General features: G+C 43.6%; 1 protein-coding gene across 7 annotated transcripts; it reads left to right on the top strand.

Moving 5' to 3' along the window:
• The first annotated feature begins 1143 nt into the window (after positions 1-1143).
• Positions 1144-18572, top strand: acp5a (acid phosphatase 5, tartrate resistant a). Of its 7 annotated transcripts, none has more exons than XM_088603658.1 (6): positions 1144-1262; positions 11493-11609; positions 12636-12841; positions 13725-13852; positions 14628-14973; positions 16741-18572. In XM_088603658.1, the coding sequence occupies exons 2-6, from the start codon at positions 11513-11515 to the stop codon at positions 16978-16980; spliced, it is 1017 nt and encodes a 338-aa protein (XP_088459784.1). In that variant the 5' UTR covers positions 1144-1262; positions 11493-11512; the 3' UTR covers positions 16981-18572. The 7 variants fall into 7 exon arrangements, with proteins under 7 accessions (XP_088459784.1, XP_088459785.1, XP_088459783.1 ...); XM_088603659.1 differs by lacking the exon at positions 1144-1262 and adding an exon at positions 1352-1373; XM_088603657.1 differs by lacking the exon at positions 1144-1262 and adding an exon at positions 1413-2231 and having other exon boundaries at positions 11490-11609.
• The last annotated feature ends 1790 nt before the right edge of the window (positions 18573-20362 follow it).

Below are 20362 nucleotides of genomic sequence, written 5' to 3'. Positions count from 1 at the left end.
CCTCCACTCCCAAGTGTGACCAGTAGGCGAACTGCAGGGGGTCCAGTGCTGTACTCACCAGGGTTCTGAGGTGGTCCAGTACAAGCCTTTCCAGTGTTCATTAAGTGTGATGTCAGTGCCACTGGTCTGTAGTCATTTAAGACTTTAGGGTGCCCCTTTCTGGGTACTGGCACCAGGCAAGATGTCTTCCAGAGCATCGGAACCCTTTCTAATCTCAGGCTGAGGTTGAAGATGTACTGCAGCACTGAACCCAGTTTGTCCCCGCAGATCTTTAGCATCCTGGAGCTGACACCATCAGGACCCGCTGCCTTCCCTACATGTAGTCTCCTCAACTCCCTTCTGACCTGGTCAGCTATGATGGATAGGCCGAGGGGGGCAGGGGAAGATGGAGTAGGAGTAGGAGGGATCTCATGATGGGGTGACTGAGGACATGAAGAGGGTGTCTGGGGTGAAGGCCTGTGAGGTGAATGGACAGTGGCCCTCTCCAGGACTCCCTCACTCTGTTGGCCGCCGGACAACTTGTATCTGGAGATCTTCCTCATGCCATTCCACACTTCTCTCAGATTGCTCTCCATCAGCCTGTCCTCCATTTTCCTCCCATCAGCTCCTCCTTCTCACCTGCCTGGAAAGCCCTCTTTTTCCTATTTAGGATGGCCTTCAGATCACTGGTGACCCAGGGTTTATTATTGGAGAAGCAGCAAACTTTTCCTGGGGGGCACTGCACTGCCAACCCAGAAGTTTATGTAGTCAGTGATGCAGTGGGTAAGACCATCAACGTTATCTCCTTAAGGCTCACAGAGTATCTCCCAGTCCGTTGTTTCAAAACAGTCCATAAGTCCATCATCAGCCTCAGCTGACCATCTCCTCACTGTCCTGGTGGTTACTGGTTGCTGTAGGACAATTTCCTTACGGGATTAATAGTCTTATCTATCTATATTACATACAGTCAATTTGCACTGCATTTGTCTTAAATATCTCATCAGGTAACACGTAGGTCTTGCGTAACATGTTTGGTAACCGGTTTTAAAAAAATCTAGATTTGGAGACACCTGCTATAGACTTGCAATTGCGCTTTCCACGGTTTCCATCCCAGCGCAAATCCTCCATTCTGCAAAACTGAAAAAAAATAATTCTGCTTCGTTTTAATTGATTTGGTCACGAAAGTCTCAGAATGCGTTCATGATTAACAACACATGTCGTAAACCAGTTTGAACTTTACTCCATCTGAACAAACTATTGAATATAAGCAACGATCTCTCCTGGTAAATAACGTTTAATTTTAAGTACGCAGTAATACGGCAATGGGACATGATTATAAACAACTTGGGTTTTCCACTAACTCTGACTTTTTGTGTAGGAATTTGGGATATTTTGTAAGTGCACTCTTTTAAGGTGTGATGTATAGAATTACGAGTGAACGACACAAAAATGCTATTTTTGTCTGCTAAACCTCACCTGGATTGATTAATCAAACGGCGTTCAAGCCAATACAGTATTCTTCTCTTTTCTGTCCGCCGCTGTCCTACCGCCCTCAATTGATTATCCAATAGGACAATTGATCAGGACGATCGAAGTTACAACGGCCTATCAGCGGCTGTAGTTGTAGGGGTTTGTGAGGAGGTTCAGTGCGCTTTGTGCTGCGGCGGAAGGGTGAGAGGCCGCACGTTGCGCTTTTACGCACGGCTCCTGCAAGTTTTCTTTCAGTTGTTGAAAAGTAAAATAGTACTTAAGACGCGTCTTGTTTAATTTGGCTACATGGGGAGAAATATATTCTAATCGCTCATAGATTCGCTCAGACGTAAGCTGCAGCTCTTTGGGCAGAAGAGAGAAGTGTTTACACGCTGTTTATACCTTTGAGAAAATTCGGAGATTCTCTCCGTTTCGAGTTTATATAGTCTAGTTTCCGGTACAGGGTTCTTTTCCCACGTGCAGTTTGTGCAAGTGTGGGAAGTCGACTTTTTAAAACCTTTTAAGCTTGTGTACTAAAATGATACCATTTAAAATGTGCATTTTTTTGCCAGCGTATTGGCAGGGGTTTGGTTAAATAGCAGTGGGTAAAAATATCCAGAGTATTCTCGGACTGTTCCGAATCTGGTGTAGAGATGTGTCATTTCTGACGGTAAATTGTCAGTAACAAAAAAAGCAGAACTAAAAACTAGTCTGGCAGCTAAACTACAGCAATGTGACTTGGCTACGGTCGGTTTTCACCGAGACTTCCACATTCCTTGAAGGTGAGTAAAGCCAGTGTTGTTCTTGTTTTAAAGTCATGTTATTTATCGTATAAATTCACGAGCGAAATAAATCTTTGTTAGGCTATGTTAAATGGTCCAAAAGGAGAGGGTAAATTTCGTAAACAATGTCTAATTATTAACACAGGAGATTACAGGTTAAAAATGTGAGGTTAAGACTACTTCCATTTCGGTATCAGAAGAAGGTTGGTCAAGATGTCGTTATCAGCGTATCTTAAAAAATAGCTTTATCCCGCGCAGAAGAATTTAGTTTTGCAATAAATTAACTAATAGAAAATATCCCCGCAGATTTATAGAACGGGTAACCGCTTCTTGGCAAATAGTTATTGTCTTTGAATGTCTAGTAGTGCCAAGCTGATAGTACCGTAAACATTGGGTATTCTATTCTAACTACTAGTATCTGTAATAGTGTGCGTATTAGCACTATTATAATTACGATTTTGTCTCTTGAGTAGTATATCTAAGCCCTTTAAAATACAGTAAAATAAAAATTCGATGATTCTCTGATAACCCAGAAGGGTTTTGAAAATTCAAATTAATGATAGTTCTGTCCTTTGCCGTCGAGATGATACTACAGTAATGTAAGAATTCAATTAAAAGGGATATAAATCGTGAGAGAAAGGTAACCACATATGACAACGAAAAACCGCCGTTTGCCCCAGAATATAGATGTTTGCAGGAAAGCATCTGCATTGTTAATAATAATAATAAACTTTATTCTATATAGCGCCTTTAAAGGTGGCTTCTCGAAGCGCTTTACAGAATGACAACGGCAACAACAGCAATATAAAATAAACAAAAAATACATGACATACATAGAGGAGACTGTAGATGGTGGTACTAAATACAGTAGGAGCAGAGGGGTAAAGAACAGGACCAGTTAAGGATTAAATGAGAACAGGTGAGATTTTCATATTTAAAAAAATTCCATTAAATTTCAAGTTGTGACAAATTGTTTTGTGATGTAAAAAATATAACCTATAACCGATAACCTTAATTACCAAAACTTTTCCTTCAGAGGGGAATACACTCTGTTTTTGAAAGGAACCCATATCTACACTTAGGTGCAGTATGTGATTATAGCACATCAGAGGGTGGAACGGACTGTAAAGAGATTTTGCTTGTAGGCCGCAGAAGACTGTGCAACACGCACTAGTTTCCCCGCAAACCTCCCTTCCTGTCAGTTCGGAGAATAGAACACTGGATGTTATTTGTTGGAAAGCCGAAGCCATATGAAAATGGACAAGAATTCACAATCATGGATAGCTGGATGGATATGCAGTATATATTCCTTATATCAGCAGATTGCAGTCACCGGTAGGGTTAGGATGAGTTCCAGTTTTTCCATTTCAATTCCTCTTTTCACATCTAGGATTCTTGATTTTTCATCCAGTCAGTTGAGGCTTGACCGCAGCTGTAGGAAAGGATATACAATATTTTGCTAGAGTAGCTGAGTAGCTGCCTCTGGTTTGCCACTGTTTTTACAGGTTTGAAGAGGGAACTGCAGATGTGAAATGGATCACCAGCCCCTTTGTCGGCAATAAACAAAGAAGCAGACTTGGGTGGTAGTACACAACCCAAGGTTACAGACAGTCTTTGTACACAAGACTTTCTCTGGTTTGGTTTCCTCACAAATCTGTCAGGGGAATTACTTGAGTGGACTAAATCAAAACAAAGACAAAACAAAGCTGTATCCTGTGCCATCAATCAGCTGTTTTAATGTCTAGCTTGTACATTAATCCAGTGTTGACTTAACGAGTCCACTTCAGCTGGCTGTCATAAACGCTACATATATATTCATGCACCTAGGCAACAAAGTGATTTTAAAATCTGATGGATAGGGATTTGTCTTAGGCAATTTTAAGCTTTGGTTTTCCCTATTAAGACTGTTCTCAGTCTGCTGAACAGCAGTTGGTAAACATGTTTACAGCTAATTTAGTATTTTTTTTTCAGTCTGTTAATTGAATTAACTAGCTGAAGCTCACAGAGATAGTATAGAAAAGACAGGAGAATCCCATTGTTCTCATGCTACAGACAAAGCAAGGGTGCCTTGTTTTTTAATTATAGTTTTAGTATTTCAAGGTATTTTCAAGAAATTCAGTCTTGAGAGAAAAGGGTGCTTAATCATTTGCAGAGAATTGGTGACTGAAATTAGATGTGTGAGCAACAAGTTCGGGATCCTTTGTTGCTGCTCAAGAACAGGTTCTATTCACGGTTGCGCACAGTCTGGCATGGAGCACTGGGTGGAGGACGAGCAGGCCCCGCCCCCTGGCGTCGGGCAGGGCGGAGTGTGGGCAGTCCCCGCCCCCTGGGGGGTCGAGCAGGGCAGGAGGCAGGCAGGCGCCGCCCCCTGGGGTAAAGCAGGGGGGAGGGTGGGGGAAGGCCCCGTCCCCAGGGGGTCGAGCAGGCCCGGGGGCGGGCTGACTCTGTATCACAGTGTGCAGTCTGGTGTTGAGCAGGGCAGGGGACAGGCAGGCTCTGTATCATGGTTTGCAGTCTGGTGTTGAGCAGACTGACAAGCCTTGAATCAGCAGATCTCCGCTTTAGAGCTGGAGTAGATCAGTCCATACCTTATACAGCAGCAGGAGAGCCTTTAAGTCCCTGCATCTCTAATGCAAATTCTGATTGGAGGTCAGTTTTTTGTTTGGCAGGGAAAGTGGCTTTAAAATACAGTGCGTTGTGCTGCCTTCTGCTCATCAGTGCTAGGTTTGTTGTGACCTTGCCATTTTATGCTGTAGGTGTAACTTAAGAAGTAAAGACAATCTGTTTAACCATTGGATCAATATCAGCCTTCAGTAAGTTGCCAAATAGGCATTTAAACATGTTATTTGCTTTGTAAAGAGAACTGACGATATTTATAGATCTATACCATTAGGTCTGGCTGCCCCATCTCGTGTTTTATTGTTAATTTGTTTGCGTCTCTTACATGTGAAGCAGTACTTTCCACTTTGCACACTGCCACATGAGTCCAGGAGGTCCAAGATTAGGTCTGAGGAACTGGCGACTGCTTATCGCAAATCTTTTTCTTGACTTTGTGAGGTTAGATTACTTCTGACCTCCTTCGAGGTGAGGTTATCTGGGTGAGCAAGGACAAACTCCCGAACCCTGTGACACGAGTTTCCAAATGTTTTTTTTTAAGCAGACTGTTGTGAAAAGTAAAAAAAAAACAAACAACACCTTCCAAAATGCAATGCTTAGTGTACATTGGCACCTTCGGATAAATACCCATCTGTCTGCATGCACATTTCTATATATCATCCATAGTTCTGTCAGGGGGATTGTGAAGACCCAGTAGCTATCTCAGTTATAAGGCATGTTTTATAAAGTATCTCAGTTAAATTTTAGGTACTAGGTACTAGTCAGTAACGTCCATTGTCTGGAAAGAGGAAAAGTGTGGCAGTTATTCCAATAAACCCATATAGTTTTAGTTTGGCCTCTCACTGTGGGCAGGTAAATACATGCTGTATTATACTGACCCAAGAAGGTATGACCCTGGACAGGAGGATCCTTCAGATTTGTGGGTTTCCTTTCAAACTGAGCAACTGATTCCATCAGTTGAGCTGCTTGCGTGATCAGATTGTTGCTGTGCAGTCATTGTTTTTAGGAATACTGCCCAGCAAGTGTTTTCAATAGCAAATCCATCCATTTTTTTTATTTTGTAGCCACCCTATCCAGTAAAGGGTTGCAGGGGAGCTGGGTGCCCATGTTGACAAGTGGAAGGGATCCATCAGAGGGCAGCCAGACACAAACACACTCCCACCGTGGCCAGGTTTCGCAGAAGCCAGATAAACTACCAGTATGCCTTAGGACTGTGGGAGAAAATAGGACCACCTGGAGGAAACTCCCACAAACTAGGGGGAGCATACAAACTCCAAATAGACAGCACACCAGTAATTGAGCAAGGCATTATTGCTAACCACTATGCTGCCCCCAATAGCAAACATGTTTCATTCTTAAGTGGTTGGTCCCTTATATCTAAGTACCTCTTATAAGTTAGTTGATGATGAACACTCAAGAAATAAGCATTTAATTCTGCACATGGCCCAATTTCTTAGGCACTAGCCAGCAGAATATTGATATTGATATTAACTGTATAACTGCTAACTGCCCGTCCAGCATTCTAAGCATTTAAAATTCCTCAGAGCACTGGAGTTCGCTCAACTCGATCTTGTTTGTGAGCAGCAGTCCCAGGGGAGTAAATGTGACAACGACATTCATGGCTCAACATGAGGTGAACAAACCTTTGTGTCTTGATTCTGTTTCATTGCTAATCAAAACCTGAAATGGATCGATCTACTTCACAATCAAAGCCATCCAAGTTGTTCTGGAATCACAAAACAAGAAAGGAATGCATAGAAAAATTCATTCAGAAAAAATGAAAAGTATTTCAATAAATTGCGCAGTCTTAAGGTCCCACGTTATGCATATTTAGCACAGGACAGTTATTTCTGTTTTCCTCACGAAAGCTTCCAGAAATGCTGAGACATTTTCCCACAAGCTCAGTTTCTGTTAACAAGCCCAGCGGAACATATAAGAAGATTCCCATGGAGGGAACAAGCAGGTCAGGTCTTGTTCCGTAAGTTTCTGTGTCATAAGGCGATGTACCCATGAGTGCAAAAATATCTCCTCTGCAGAAGCAGCACTGACACTATGTCTAGTCATTAGTGTCTGGATCTTAAAATAAGATGGAAGTTCAATGAAGATTGTGAACTACAAGAGCATATATTACATTTTTTGCAACACCTTTCATCCCAAAGGGTGCCAGAGCTGTAAAGTCGAAGGCATTAATGCCACGATCTTGGAACTTAAGAGTCCTGTGAGATAAATTTGTGGATTGCTGCCTTAGGGGAATGAGAGCACAGTATGTGTAGACAGAGTTAATCAACATCAAGCCCTTAGTAAAGTAGTGAGTAATCTTTTCTCAGCTACTTTGTCTCAAGGCTTACATCTGTCACAAGTGTGACAGCTACAGAAGCTGCAATTCGCTCTTTTATGTTGTTTTTGTAACGTATGTGGATAGTGCACCAATTTACCCCAGGAACTTATGGGGAAAGACTTAGTGCCAGTGTAGGTGCTGGCAAGTTCCACTGTCTCTCTGATATGCTCTGATTGTGTTGTTTAATATTCCATGTTTTGGTCTAGATAACAAGCTGAATAGAGGGCACCAGAGAAAACCGCATAGAACTGCATTTCAGACAAAGAGCAGGAGGCACGTCTTTACACAAAGGGTTGTGGGGGCATGGGATAAGCCATGTGATTAAAGTGGGTATCCTGCCTTCTCATTCAGCCACTGCTTGAAAGATCCTGGGACTGAATGACTACTACAGACCGACTGGGCTAGATGAGTCGAATGACCTCCCATCTTTAACTTTTATGTCCTTATGAATAACCAGTGGCCATTTGTGCATTTTCCAGGTAATGAACTGTAATAAGTAATAATAAGCTGTACTGGAGATGTAGGGTTCTTTAGGCAATCCTGTGACTGTGTTTCTTGTAACATGGTGTTGGTCTTGTTTCGATTCTTGTTTGCAAGTCAGATGTGGTCTGTGAGGCTGAGATTCACTGTGAACATGCTGAAGAGAAACTAGAATTCTGAAAGGACCTTAAGTGTATTTAACTATATAAGCTCCTCCCTGTCCCTCCTTTATGTTCAGTAATTGCATAATCATAGCCTATCCTGGGAGACAATGGGCACAATACAGTGTTCACCCTGGCCTGGATGCCAGTCCATTGCAGGACACAAAGATACACGCATACAAGAGAACTTCATATAGATGGCATGTCTGTGTACCTGCAGCAACCCCAAGTGGCCATTGTGATAACATGCAAACTCCGCATAGAAGGTTGTTCCCCTGGTTGGACTTGAACCCAGGATCCCCAAACTGAGGCTGCAGAGCCACCAAACACACTGCTTGCATACATGTCATTTGGAAAAAATACTCTACTCGGCGTCACTTATTCTTTCAGTTTTGAATCTCAGTGATGTTGAGTTATAGCCCGGTGATGCAGTGCGTTTGTCTTAATAGATCAATTGAATCCCCTTCAGGACTCGTGGTTCCCTGCCGGCTGATGCCTGAAAGGTGAGGTGTCGCTCAGCCTCTATGATGTTAAATGACAGCGCTTCTCACAGGCTGCATCTGTGCAGGATTAGGGTGACTACTAGTTGGAAAATTAAGAAAAACAGCCGTGCACTGCAAGTGTCAAGACAAGTTGCTCCTGGGAGTGATGGATTGAGACATTTTTACATCCAAGCAAGCCCAGCATGCAGAAGGTCAAGGTGGAGTGAAAGCCTGAATATAAACTGTTTCAGAAAGTCCTCTGTGGCTAAGTCCTGTTTTTTTTTTTCATTTTTACATATGAATTAAGTGAAAGTGGATTTTTAGCATTTTTGTAGCAGTGTAGCTGAACAAAATAGCTCTTAAAAATAAGTTAAAAAATGTTAGCCTTCATGTTTTATCACAATTTGGGCATTGTTTCATAATGGTGTTTCTGCCATTCAAACAGTGGCCATCAGTCTTCTTTCACAAATAGGCTTCAAAACCCTGTGTGACATAACCATGTTTACGAATGGGCTGTTAATAACATAACTCAATCAAAGCCAGGAGATGAAATGACCACTAGGAAGATGTATCTGATGATGCCACTGTGATGTCTGACTTCACACTGTGAGATTGTCAGTGCTGTGAAGTGTTAAAAAGCTCAGACTGGTGAAGCACCACCAGTGGGGGTTGTAACTGAAAAAGTGCGGTCACATGCTGGCCGAGTGATTGTTTTGACACTGGCCTGAGTCACACCGTCAGCAGCAAAACGTGCACACGCACACACAGGCTGGTTTATCCCCCCCCGAACCCATTAGGGGTAACCTTTGGCTCCGGTACTTCCCCTTTTATACATGTTGATAAAAGGCAGGGAGTGTGGAGGGTATTTAACACAGGGAGGACTGGCCTGAAGGGCTGAAGGTGAAAAAAGAGCTGAAGGGAACCCAGACTGCAGAAAGTAAGTTCCTTCCTGCCGCACTGTTTTACAGAGACATGTAAAACAGAGAGATGTCCACCAGCTGTTCCTGGGGTTGACTGAATTCTGTGGCTTGGATAAGAACTCCTTCAGTGTGGTGGCTTTGGTGTGGCAACAGGGGTACCGTTTTGATTGATTTTGAGTCCAGTATTGAAAAGCATTCCCTGTGGATTCTGTAGAAGCGGTGTATTTTTCCATTAAAACATTATAGATGTTTATGGATTTTTTTTGTCCACTGCATGCACTGTTTTATTTCCACTGAGGGTGGTTCTTTTCTGGCTGAAATCTATTGCTTCCAGATTAGGACAGGAGGTGTCTTTGAGCTTGACATTGTGCTTTAACACTTGATTTAGAGTGATGTTGTAAGAGCTCATCTCTGTGATTCATTGCGGGTTTTTTGGAATTCCGTGGTTCATTGTTATTGAGTTAGGTATGAGAAAGCATTTTATTAGGAATCTTGTGTGTCCATTATAGAAATGGAGAAAGGATGAAGTATTACTCTGGTAACTATGCAGGTGCTACAAGTACTTCATTGCATTTAAAGACCTGTTTTGCCTCTCCTGAATTTTTTGGCACTTTCCTCATTAATTTAAGCTTTAGGTTAACACTTTAATGTGGAGACAAAGAACCAAATATAAGTAAATTGGGTAATTTATAGTGGGGATTTTTTTTTTTGAGATGAGACATTTTAAGGCAGTCACAAACCTGCAACACAGATGGAGAATAAAGCTTCCATTTGCGTCCAATCTGAATCCTTTTTTTCTACCACAATGCTTGGTGTTCCATCTTTAATACTTTATTAAATGTCATGTATGACAGCCGATTATGCTGTTTGCTTAAATCATTAGAATCATTTGGCTTTCACGTTTCTTTCAATAGGAGTATTTGCCATTTTACAGTGGTGGGGCATTCAGTGTTGCTGTCTCTATTTCTTTGTCTCGGGACTCATTTCCAATCTGTGTGGAGCTTGCATGTTGCCCCCAAGATTTAGACTGAATTTCCTTTGTTTGCATGCCGGCCTTGAGGTGAACTGGCATGCCATCCTTGGTGGAGTCTTGCCTTGTGCCCTGTGCTTCTGCGACAGGGTCTGTTTAGCTATGACCCTCGTCCGGATTATCAGGATTTCTGATAATGGGTTTCATTTCATTTTGACAGTTTTTGAGAGGTTGATAGAATGGGAAGGCAGTAACTTTGCTGTACTTTACAAAAGATTTCATTTAGGACTGAGTAGAATATTGTTTACACAGAGAGTTGTGGGTGCCTGGAACGGCCCATGCTTTCGGCTCTCTTTAAAGGGCTGAATGAGATTCCTATTTATTTAGTAGGTTAGCAAAGCTGGCCTCTTCTCACTTGCAGCTTATCTTTTTTGTCAGATGGCAAGTTTAGTATGTGACTAAGTGGATGTACTGTGATAGCTAACCAATTTTACTGACACAGAGTTGGAGGAGTTTCCTAGACTTCTTTCACACTTGGCAAGTGGCAAAAGTCGCTTGACCTTTAACTTCAGTCGAGATTCGATTGGATGTTTTCCACCCTGGCTAGACAGCGTGGCAATACGGCTTGTGTGATTTCACAGTGGAAGTGAGACATTGGTAGAGCAATTTCCATAGGTTTAATTGAATTAATCAGCATATGGGAGTGTGCTATCTTTAACTGCAAAATGTTACACTGGGGCAAGAAAAAGCTTTTTCTGGAAACTTTACTTATGAACTTTAAGCTTGAAATCTCACAAGAGGCAATGTACTTGGGGAAAAAGACAGCATAACATAGACATGGTTTTCCAAAATAAATACCAGTAGAGAGAGACGGATACAGCTTAGAGCTGGTGTAAAAAGTTGAGGCTAACATACTGTAATTGTTCCAATATGTTCAGCAGCCTACTGCTTATGTCTTTGAAATAGTTTGTGCCAAGTTGGTCAACAAGCAAGAATATCTTCAGCATGAGGAAGTGCTAGGGGATTGCTTATCAGAGGTGCCTCAGCCTTTTCCTGTTGGCTCATGTGTTCGTTAGGATTGCGTATTTGCAAGGCTTCCTTCAGGTACTGTGTGTACTTCTGCCTCCTGCAGAGGCTGGGGCTCCCATTGCAGAGCAGCCAGATCCATTTCAGGTTTTACTGGTTGGTTGAAATATCCAGCTCCTGATGTTGGTTTCAAATAAGGCAAGACGTGAAATGGATCAGACTGCTGCGCAGTGGGAGTCGGTTTTTCCATTCTCCGTTTCCTCAGCAGGCTCTCGTCCGGTTTCCCAGATGGCGGCACCCCTGCTTCTGCTCTCCGCCATGCTGTCCGCACTTTCCATGGTGCTCTGCTTCCCCAGTCCCTACATGGACCATGACCATCATGAACGTAAGTCCATTCCCAGCTCCTTTCAGACCCTTATATGCCCATACCAGTACATAACTCTCGTCTTGGGCTGTTAGAATAGATGGAGTTAATGCACAAACTCCTTCCACACGTCAAATATCAAGGCCCGAGGGCCTGGTCTTGGAAGATGGGTAATGCTGGACACATATGGGCTTTGACTAGTGCTTTATTTATGCCGGAAATGTTAAACCATGCTCATTATAATACTGATCCCATCATGAACAATGCTGGATCAATGTCATTAGACCTGGGTGGGCCTCATGGTGTTGCGCAGGATGGCCCTGCTGCCTCCTGGCTCCAGGATTCAGGGTTGGTTCATGCCAGGCTGGGGCATCTTTTGGGTGGTTTGTTTGTCCTCCAAGCCCTCCCGATCCCATGGGAGCAGCCCAGGTGATCTGGATTTCTCCCACCTCCTCCAGGACGTGCATAGCTGAACAACCCGACAGTTTAAGGGCCCTGTCCGAGGGAGGGGCAAGAGTGTCTCTCCCTCGTGAATCTGCCCTGTCTGGGGTAGCTCTGCTACAGTGTTCCCTCCAGCAGTGGAGCGTTCACTCCAGTGTAGGTGAAGGATCAGGGATAAAGCTTTGGTCAGAAAGGAGGAATGTTTAATGGGTCTGAGTATGGTTATCCCAATAAGTTTCCCAATACTCTACAGCCATCATTGGCCTAACGTGGGAATCCGTGTCCCAGCTACCAAAAGAAAAACTAAGGGGAGACTTACACTGTGTTTAGTGCTTACAATAAGTGTGAAGGTTTTGTGTGAAGCTGCTTGGGACACAAAAGTTTTTGTCTAAAGTGAGAGAATATATACATGTCCAAACCTGAAGGTCTGCATTTACTTTAGGTGTCTGATAGACCCAAGGCCTGATTCTTGATGGGTGAAGTATTTGCTTAGTTGGTGCAGGCCGGCATCTCCTAGGCCTCACTCTGCAGTAATTTAAAGCCCCTGTTAAATCGACAGTGCCAGTCGTAGACATCTGGCCTCACATTTGATGTTCCTTCTCCCAGCAAACAGGACATCTGCGTCCATCCGGTTTCTCGTGGTGGGCGACTGGGGGGGCCTGCCCAACCCCCCCTACATGACGCCCATCGAGAAGGCGACGGCCCACGAGATGGGCAAGGCGGCCAAGCACATGGGCGCGGACTTCATCCTGGCGGTGGGAGACAACTTCTACTACCGCGGCGTGAACAGTGTGCGGGACCCGCGCTTCCAGGTAAATGTGCAGCAAACCCTTTTCTCCCTTTCCTCCTCGGAGTTTTACTGGCAGGGCTCGTGTGTCCCATTTTTTCTGCAACCTCTGTTCCCAGTTTATGGGACCTTGATTTTTTTTCCTAGCCAGTGACATCGAAGATGCTTTTGCAGCTCAACTCGTTTAGAAAGCTAGGTGCGCAGGTGTCAATGTGTTTAATGCCAAGATGTACGCACCAGCTGAGAGGCTTCTAAACAAGTCAATATTTTAATTGTTGAGCTGGAGAAAACCCCATTTATATCCACAAATGTGCTTGGAAGGAAACTGAGAGAGCTGTTATGCTTTCAGATTTTGTTCTCTTTCATACTATGTGCTTTCTGCCATACAAAGCATTCCTGGTCAGCCATAGAGATGCCTGGAAAACATGCCAAGTTGTGCTATTAATGGCAGCATGGTGATGCAGTTGTTAGCATTGCTGCCTCACAGTGCTGGGGCCCTTCCATTCCCAGGGTGCTGTCTGTGTGGAGTTTGCATGTTCTCCAAGCATTCTTGTGGGTTTTCTCCAACTATCCAAAGACATGCTAGTAGGTTAATTGGCTTCTGGGAAAATTGGTGCTGGTGCAAGTTTGTGTTTGTGTGTGTCTATGCCCCAGAAGGACTGCTGTCCCATCCAGGGTGTATCCTGCTGGGATAGGATCCAGCTGCTCCATGATCCTGAACTGGATGAAGCAGTTGAAGAACTGTTAAAGAAGAATGGATGTACCAATTATACCAATACGTGGTGCTATTTAGTCCTTGGTTGTTCAGCTAATGGAAAATATTGATTATACCAAAGAAGCTGTTTCTCCACTGAAGCCCACAGAGTGCTGTCCCAGGCTGCCCTGACCCTTGCCCTTTCTGCCGGCAGGAGACTTTTGAGCGGGTGTTCACCGCAGAATCCTTGGAGCACACGCCCTGGTACGTCATTGCTGGGAACCACGACCACCTTGGGAACGTGGAGGCTCAGATCGAATACAGCCGGCACTCGAAGAGATGGTAAGCCCAGCTGGCTCTCTCCGGGCGACGCCCCCTTTTAGAAACCAGCCACTACAGCATCTTGACCTGTTGTGTAAGTTCTGCAGTTTGCTGATGGACGCCGTATGAGGTGGTCCTGTAGAAATAGTGGTGTTTGCAGAATGAGATGGTGACTCAGGTTCACGCATGAAAAAGGTTAAAGCCAGCATGATTTTTGCAGAGGTAGAAGGATTTAGGAAACCTGTCACGGGCCAATCCAGTTACACAGAGTCAGTGTCAGTGGTGCACACAGGACAGACCAGCATTTGGGCCTGACCTTGAGCGGGGTGGGAGTGGGAGGGCAATTCTTAGACCCTGCCCCCTGAACAAAAATGCAGGAAGACACAGGATAACAATAATTAACTTATTGGGCCCAGGTAAAACAAAACAAAACAACAGTACAGTCCAAAAAACTAGTGCAGCCTAAAACCCTGCAGTTTCTTCATTCCTTCATTCATTGAGATTCTTAAGGGTATTCCACCTCCCCTTTGAGCTGCTGCTGTGATTTTGCTCAAGGTGAGCGACAGCCTGCAAACGATTCACTCCTCCCCCTTTTCAAGCCCAGATGGACTACTACAATAGGCTCCAAAGTCACCTAGTAGAAGAAATCTTCTGTTTGTGTATTGATGAAAACCCAGAAAACAGGACCATTTTCCACTATTGGCACCGTGATCTCTTTGGATTAGGTTTTACAAACTGGGCACTTTTTCCCTCGGAGGTACAGTGTTCTGATCTCAGGCCCGCTCTCTTCCGTTAGGAATTTCCATTATTACTACTACGATCTGCACTTCCGTGTGCCACACTCGGACGCCACGCTGACCATCCTCATGCTGGACACCATCCTGCTGTGCGGGAACTCGCACGACTACCTGGACGAGCGTCCCCGGGGCGCCCCCGACAGCCTGATGGCCAACCAGCAGCTGCAGTGGCTGGCCAAACAGCTGGAGACCTCCCGGGCCGACTTCCTGCTGGTGGCCGGCCACTACCCGGTGTGGTCAGTGTCCGATCACGGCCCCACCGAGTGCCTGCTGGACAACGTGCGCCCCCTGCTGCTCAAGTACAATGCCACCGCCTACCTCTGCGGCCACGACCACAATCTCCAGGTGCGCAGTCTGCCTGGGCTTTCTGGATTTTGGTTTTATGGTGGTAAAACTTTGGCTGCGATTTTGAGAACCTGAGATATGTTACAAACAAGGTCATTCAGGCTTGCTTGGGTGGTTAAAGGTTAATAACCTCAAAATGTCATCTGTCTGTTTCTAAAAAGAAACCCGTGGAGTTGGTTTCGATCACATGACTTGGGAGTTTGTTGCACACTCCCACAATCCTCTGTGTAAAGAAGTCTGCTTTTTTTCCATCTTGAGATGTTAGTGAAGCTCTGCACTGTGTTTAAAGAGACACTCAGGAATCTTAGTATGTGTAACAAGTTAGTATGTTTCTGCTGGTTTTAAGTTAACATTTAGTCTCCGCACTAATTATAGGCTTCTTTCACACATCTTGGGTCTCCTAAACTAGTTGAGTGTCTGCTGCAACCCATGTATTAAATCACAGACTTCTCACTTCAAATTATTAACTTAGTTATCATTTAGCAATTTTTCTGGACACTCCACTCAAACCGCTTTACAGGCAATGGGGACTCCCCTCCACCACCACCAATCTGCAGCCCCACCTGGACGATGCGACAGCAGCCATAGTGCGCCAGTACACTCTCCATGCATCAGCTATCAGTGGGGAGGAGAGCAAAGTGAAGCCAATTTCTAGATGGGGTTTATTAGGAGGCCATGATTGGTAAAGGCCAGGAGGAAATTTGGTCAGGATGCAGGGGTAATACCCCTACCCCTATCTTTTTGAGTTTTAATCAAATTATGGGATTTTTAATGACCACAGAGAGTCAGGAACTCAGTTTTACATCTCATCTGAAGGACGGCTCCTTTTTACAGTATAGTGTCCTCGTCACTATGTGGCAATAGGACCCAGACAGACTGCAGGGTGAGAGCACCCTATGGCCCCAGTAACACCTCTTCCAGCAGCAACCTTAGTTTTTCCCAGGAGGTCTCCCATCCAGGTGCTGACCCAGCTCACACCTGCTGAGCTTCAGTGGGCTGCCAGTTGTGAGGTGTAGGTTGATATAGCTGCTGGTGCAGCTTCATTCTGTACCCTTAATTGTTTAATTGAGGTCAGACTGCTTGACAATTTAAAAAGCAGTCTAATGAAGGAAAGGAGTGGAATTAACTGTGCTGTTATTTCACGTAATTGACCGCTGGAGACTGCTGGAGACTGGACTTGATGCAGGAATCCCAATTCCAAAGGAACTTCAGAGTCTGCTGTGGGATGCTGGATTAAGCTTTATGTCCCATTCAAGTCCCCATTGACCTAATGGCTGTAACCTACTGTGCCTGAAATTCATCAGTTTAAATAGTCCTCTTTAAATGAGACCATTTGAACAGGCAGCTGTTATTGTGCGCTGACTGCAAAGGAACAAGTAATGGTTAATTCCAGCTGAAAAGCAGCATAAAAAAAACAGTGTTTCAGCTGTTAAGCCTTGTATAGGTACGAATGAGATGGTGTAAACTATCAGAGAAAGAAGCACAGAAGAACAAAGGACAAACTAGGTGAGATAGAGCATGCATACAAAGACAGAGCTGGGGGAGAGGTGTGAAAAGCCGAAATCTGCAAATAGAGTGGATCTTTTTAGATAAATCTTTTTTTTTTTGTTCCTCGGTTCCTTTGGTTCGGGTGAGCCAACAAAGCCACTCGTTTAGTAATGGGTTATGCCGGAATAACTTTGGAATCCTGTTGCCCTCTGGCAATAGTTGGACACCCCCGATCTCTCCCTCACCAGGGGGCTAATGTCTCCTTTTCTTCCCTTGCAGTACCTGGAGGAGTCAGGAGTGGGCTACGTGGTGAGTGGAGCAGGCAACTTCCTGGATAACTCCATGAAACACAAGAAGTCTGTGCCCGCTCACTCCCTCAAGTTCTTCTACGGCCAGCAGAGCTCCCTGGGTGGCTTTGCGCACGTGGAGGTCACCAAGAAGGACATGACCATCACCTTCATCCAGGCACGAGGGAAGTCCCTGTACCGCACTGTGCTTCCACGTCGCACCGCCCCCTAGAGCCGGGAAGACCACACTGCGCCTTTGACACCCTTCTGCCCAAGTCACACAGCAGAAGTTCTTTTTTAATTTTTTTTTTTTGCTCAGTATACACGTTTTAAAAACCTCCATCCCTGAACCAAAGACAAGTGTGATGGGTCCATTGACCTTTATGCAAGTTCTGGATTTTAAAATAGGTTATTTTACACTGCAACTTTGTATTTTTACACATACAGAAACAAGATGGTAACTAGTTAGGTCACTTTTTGGCCCTTCCTAAGCCATGCCTTTTATGTAGATTTATCCAATCATTACATATTACCCTGCACAATATTTGCAAGGTTTATTCCTTCACCTCTGAAATGTCTTCAATTAACCACTTTCATTTCTGTAAGGTTAATCACATGAAACCAGTTGTGGCTTAAATGCTTTAATTATCCCTTTACTCAAGAAACAGATGTTAGTTGAAGACTATCGGTATAGATGGAAAGGGTCTGTCTAAAAAAAAAAAAAGAACTTTGAAGTTGATATTCTAGGTTTCTTGTTAGTTTCTGACTTACATTTAAGTAAGAAAATACACATTTGCAGTTCTGTGGTTGTGTTCCATGTTCTGTAAAACCTGCAACTTGATCTGATTTTGGCTACACCTGCATAAGCAAACAATTTCTCTAACTTTAATTGAAAAGTAAATAGAGTAGTTTGAGGTCTGTGCAATGTTTTACCCCTTAAGAACCAAGGTCATCTTCGGATTGTGTTCAGTACTCAAGCGAATCACATTTTCTTCGCTCTGCATTCTCACGTGTGAAGCGGTCTACCTCTGAATCTTTGCCTGAACCCATTCATCTCGAGATCAGAAGCATTTTAGATCTGGTCTGGACTCTTAAGAGTTGAATGACTTTTAGTTTCAGTCTATAAAGTATTAGATTCTTCTCAAATTTAACTTATTACACTGAAATTATTCCAGGCAACTGGTGATTATAAAAAGCTTATTTAGAGAAATGAGGGACTAAATGTGGCCAATAATGTAAAGGTATGATTTCTAGCTGATTCTGTAGTACAAAAGTATAACTAGCTAAGAAAATAAAATAACAAGATGGATTAAGAGATGTATTGTCTAAGACTAAAATGGATGTCTTGGTGAAAAGTTTCCTGAAAACATTAGTAGAAATCTCTTAAAAGCTCTTAAAGCTCTTAAAAATCCATGGCTATTAATGTTAAATACATCAGTTTCTTTTACTTTGAAGCCTTTTACTTATTTTATTCCACTCAAATTGCCTTCTGCTATGTTGGTTTGATTAAAATTGGTTTTAAATGATTGAAATAAAGATACAATCATGTCTAAGTAAAAGGTTTGTTCCATGCTGAAAAGAGAAGAAAGAAAACGCAACGTTTCGGCCGAGGAGCCTTCTTAAGGTGTGACACCTGAAGAAGGCTCCATGGCTGAAATGTGTTTTCTTTCTTCTCTTTTCAGCATGGAATAAACCTATTACTTTTTCCTTTGCAGCCTACAATAATGTATGCCTTCTGGGGAAAAAAGTTTTGAATTAAGTAATTGTTTTATTTGGCAAGATTTGATTGTATTTACTTAAATAAAAATGGTTATAACCAGACAATTTGTGCCTGTCAGTTTTTTTTTTGTTCTAGTTTTCTTTCAGTCGAATAAGATACACATTATTGATCCTGTGAGGGAAATTAGAGAAAATTGCAGAATAACAGAGATCCAGTTTCAGACAGTATCAGCTGCCCATTTTGCATTACCAAGAGCACAATTTAATTAATTGCTTACACTTATATAGCGCTTTCATATACAGTCCACTCAAAGCAGTGTGCAGCTCCACCTGGATGATGTGACGGCAGCCATAGTGCACCAGTACGCTCACCACACACCAGCTATCAGTGGGGAGGAGGGCAGAGCGATGAAGCCAATTTATAGATGGGGATTATTAGGAAGCCATGATAGGTAAGGGCCAATGGGAAATTTGGCCAGGACACCGGGGTTACACCCCTACTCTTTTTGAGAAACACCCTGGGATTTTTAATTACCACAGAGTCAAGTCCTCAGTTTTACATCTCATCCAAAAGGGCAGTGCCTTTTTACAGTAAACTGTCCCTGTCAGGATAGTGGGGCATTAGGACCCACATGGACCGCAGGGTGAGTGCTCCCTGCTGGCCCCACTAACACCTCTTCCAGCAGCAACCTTAGCTTTCCCAGGAGGTCTCACATCCAGGTACAGACCGGGCTCACACCTGCTTAGCTTCAGTGGGCTGAAATTCCAGAGCTGCAATGCTATCTGCGTGGAGTTTTGTGCTCCAGCTTCCTCTCACAGTCCAAAGATATGTTGGCATGTTTATTGGGTTCTGAGAAAATTGGCCCTGGTGTGAGTGTGTGTCAGTGTCTGTCTGCCCTGTGATGGACAGGCATTCTGTCCAGGGTGTACCCTGCCTTGCACCCAGAGCTTGCTGGGATAGGCTCCTGCAACTCTGCAACCCTGAATTGGATGAAGCAGTTGGAAAATGGATGGATAAGGGGATGTATTTGTGCTATAAGATTTAACAGATGTAATCACTGGCTTAATTGGAGCAGTTGAATGGACGTTCCCAGCTCTTCAGGTGCTGTGGGAATGGAGCTCCCCCAGCTACACACACAGGAGTAGTGCTGGGAACCTCTGTGACTGCAGGTCTTCAGGTCCTGTGAAGCCAGTACCTGCAGAGCTGGGAGACGCGTGAGCAGTTCAGCTGAAAACAAGCCCAGCTGGACTCAAAACCTGAAACACACTGCCCCCCGCAGGACCACCTTTGGAAATGCTAGGATTAGGCCAGATAACTTTGTAAACACCCTGTACAACAAAAGGGTAGGAGGTGAACATTAAAATAATGTAATGAACATGTTATACACAGGCCTGGATGGTGAATAATACTGTAGAATAATGGTGCAGATTCTAATCCATTTTAAGATGTGTATAGCAGTAATTCATGGATTGGTAACACAGCCTGTTAAATTCTGCCATACTGCTCCAAGCAAACAGATGGAAACTTGGGAGTGCAGACTTTATGGTCAGAATGTTGTTTGCACTATTTCTCTCCATATAGAAAAGGAGGGAAATATGTTCCCAACTAACTGTGCACACACTAGGAAAACAGTCACTTGGTTTCGCTTAAAATTGTAGAGATGTAAATGAAATTGTAGTGTTATTTCATTACCTTGGGAAAGTGGGATTGTGTTTTCATAATATTTGTTTTCAAAGAGCTGGTTATGTATATAGAAATTATTTTCAGTGGATATTTCATATCAAATATAAAAATAAAATGTTCTCAGCTTACTTGAATGGTGAGACATTCTCATATATCGGTTGATATTTAATTATTTTTATTCAGAAAATATTTTCGTATGCATAGTTTCGTG

Source organism: Lepisosteus platostomus, chromosome 13, assembly GCF_059453375.1.
Source record: "Lepisosteus platostomus isolate fLepPlt1 chromosome 13, fLepPlt1.hap1, whole genome shotgun sequence".
NCBI classification, from domain to species: Eukaryota; Metazoa; Chordata; class Actinopteri; order Semionotiformes; family Lepisosteidae; genus Lepisosteus; species Lepisosteus platostomus.
Note: the sequence above shows the minus strand (reverse complement) of the source record. Positions and strands in the feature narration are given on the sequence as shown.

Excerpts from the sequence above, each read along its gene's own strand:
- acp5a (XM_088603658.1), top strand. The coding sequence starts at position 11,513 with ATGGCGGCACCCCTGCTTCTGCTCTCCGCCATGCTGTCCGCACTTTCC. Across the intron at positions 13,853-14,627 it reads AGCCGGCACTCGAAGAGATG|GAATTTCCATTATTACTACT; the intron begins GTAAGCCCAGCT and ends CTCTTCCGTTAG. Across the intron at positions 14,974-16,740 it reads GCCACGACCACAATCTCCAG|TACCTGGAGGAGTCAGGAGT; the intron begins GTGCGCAGTCTG and ends CTTCCCTTGCAG.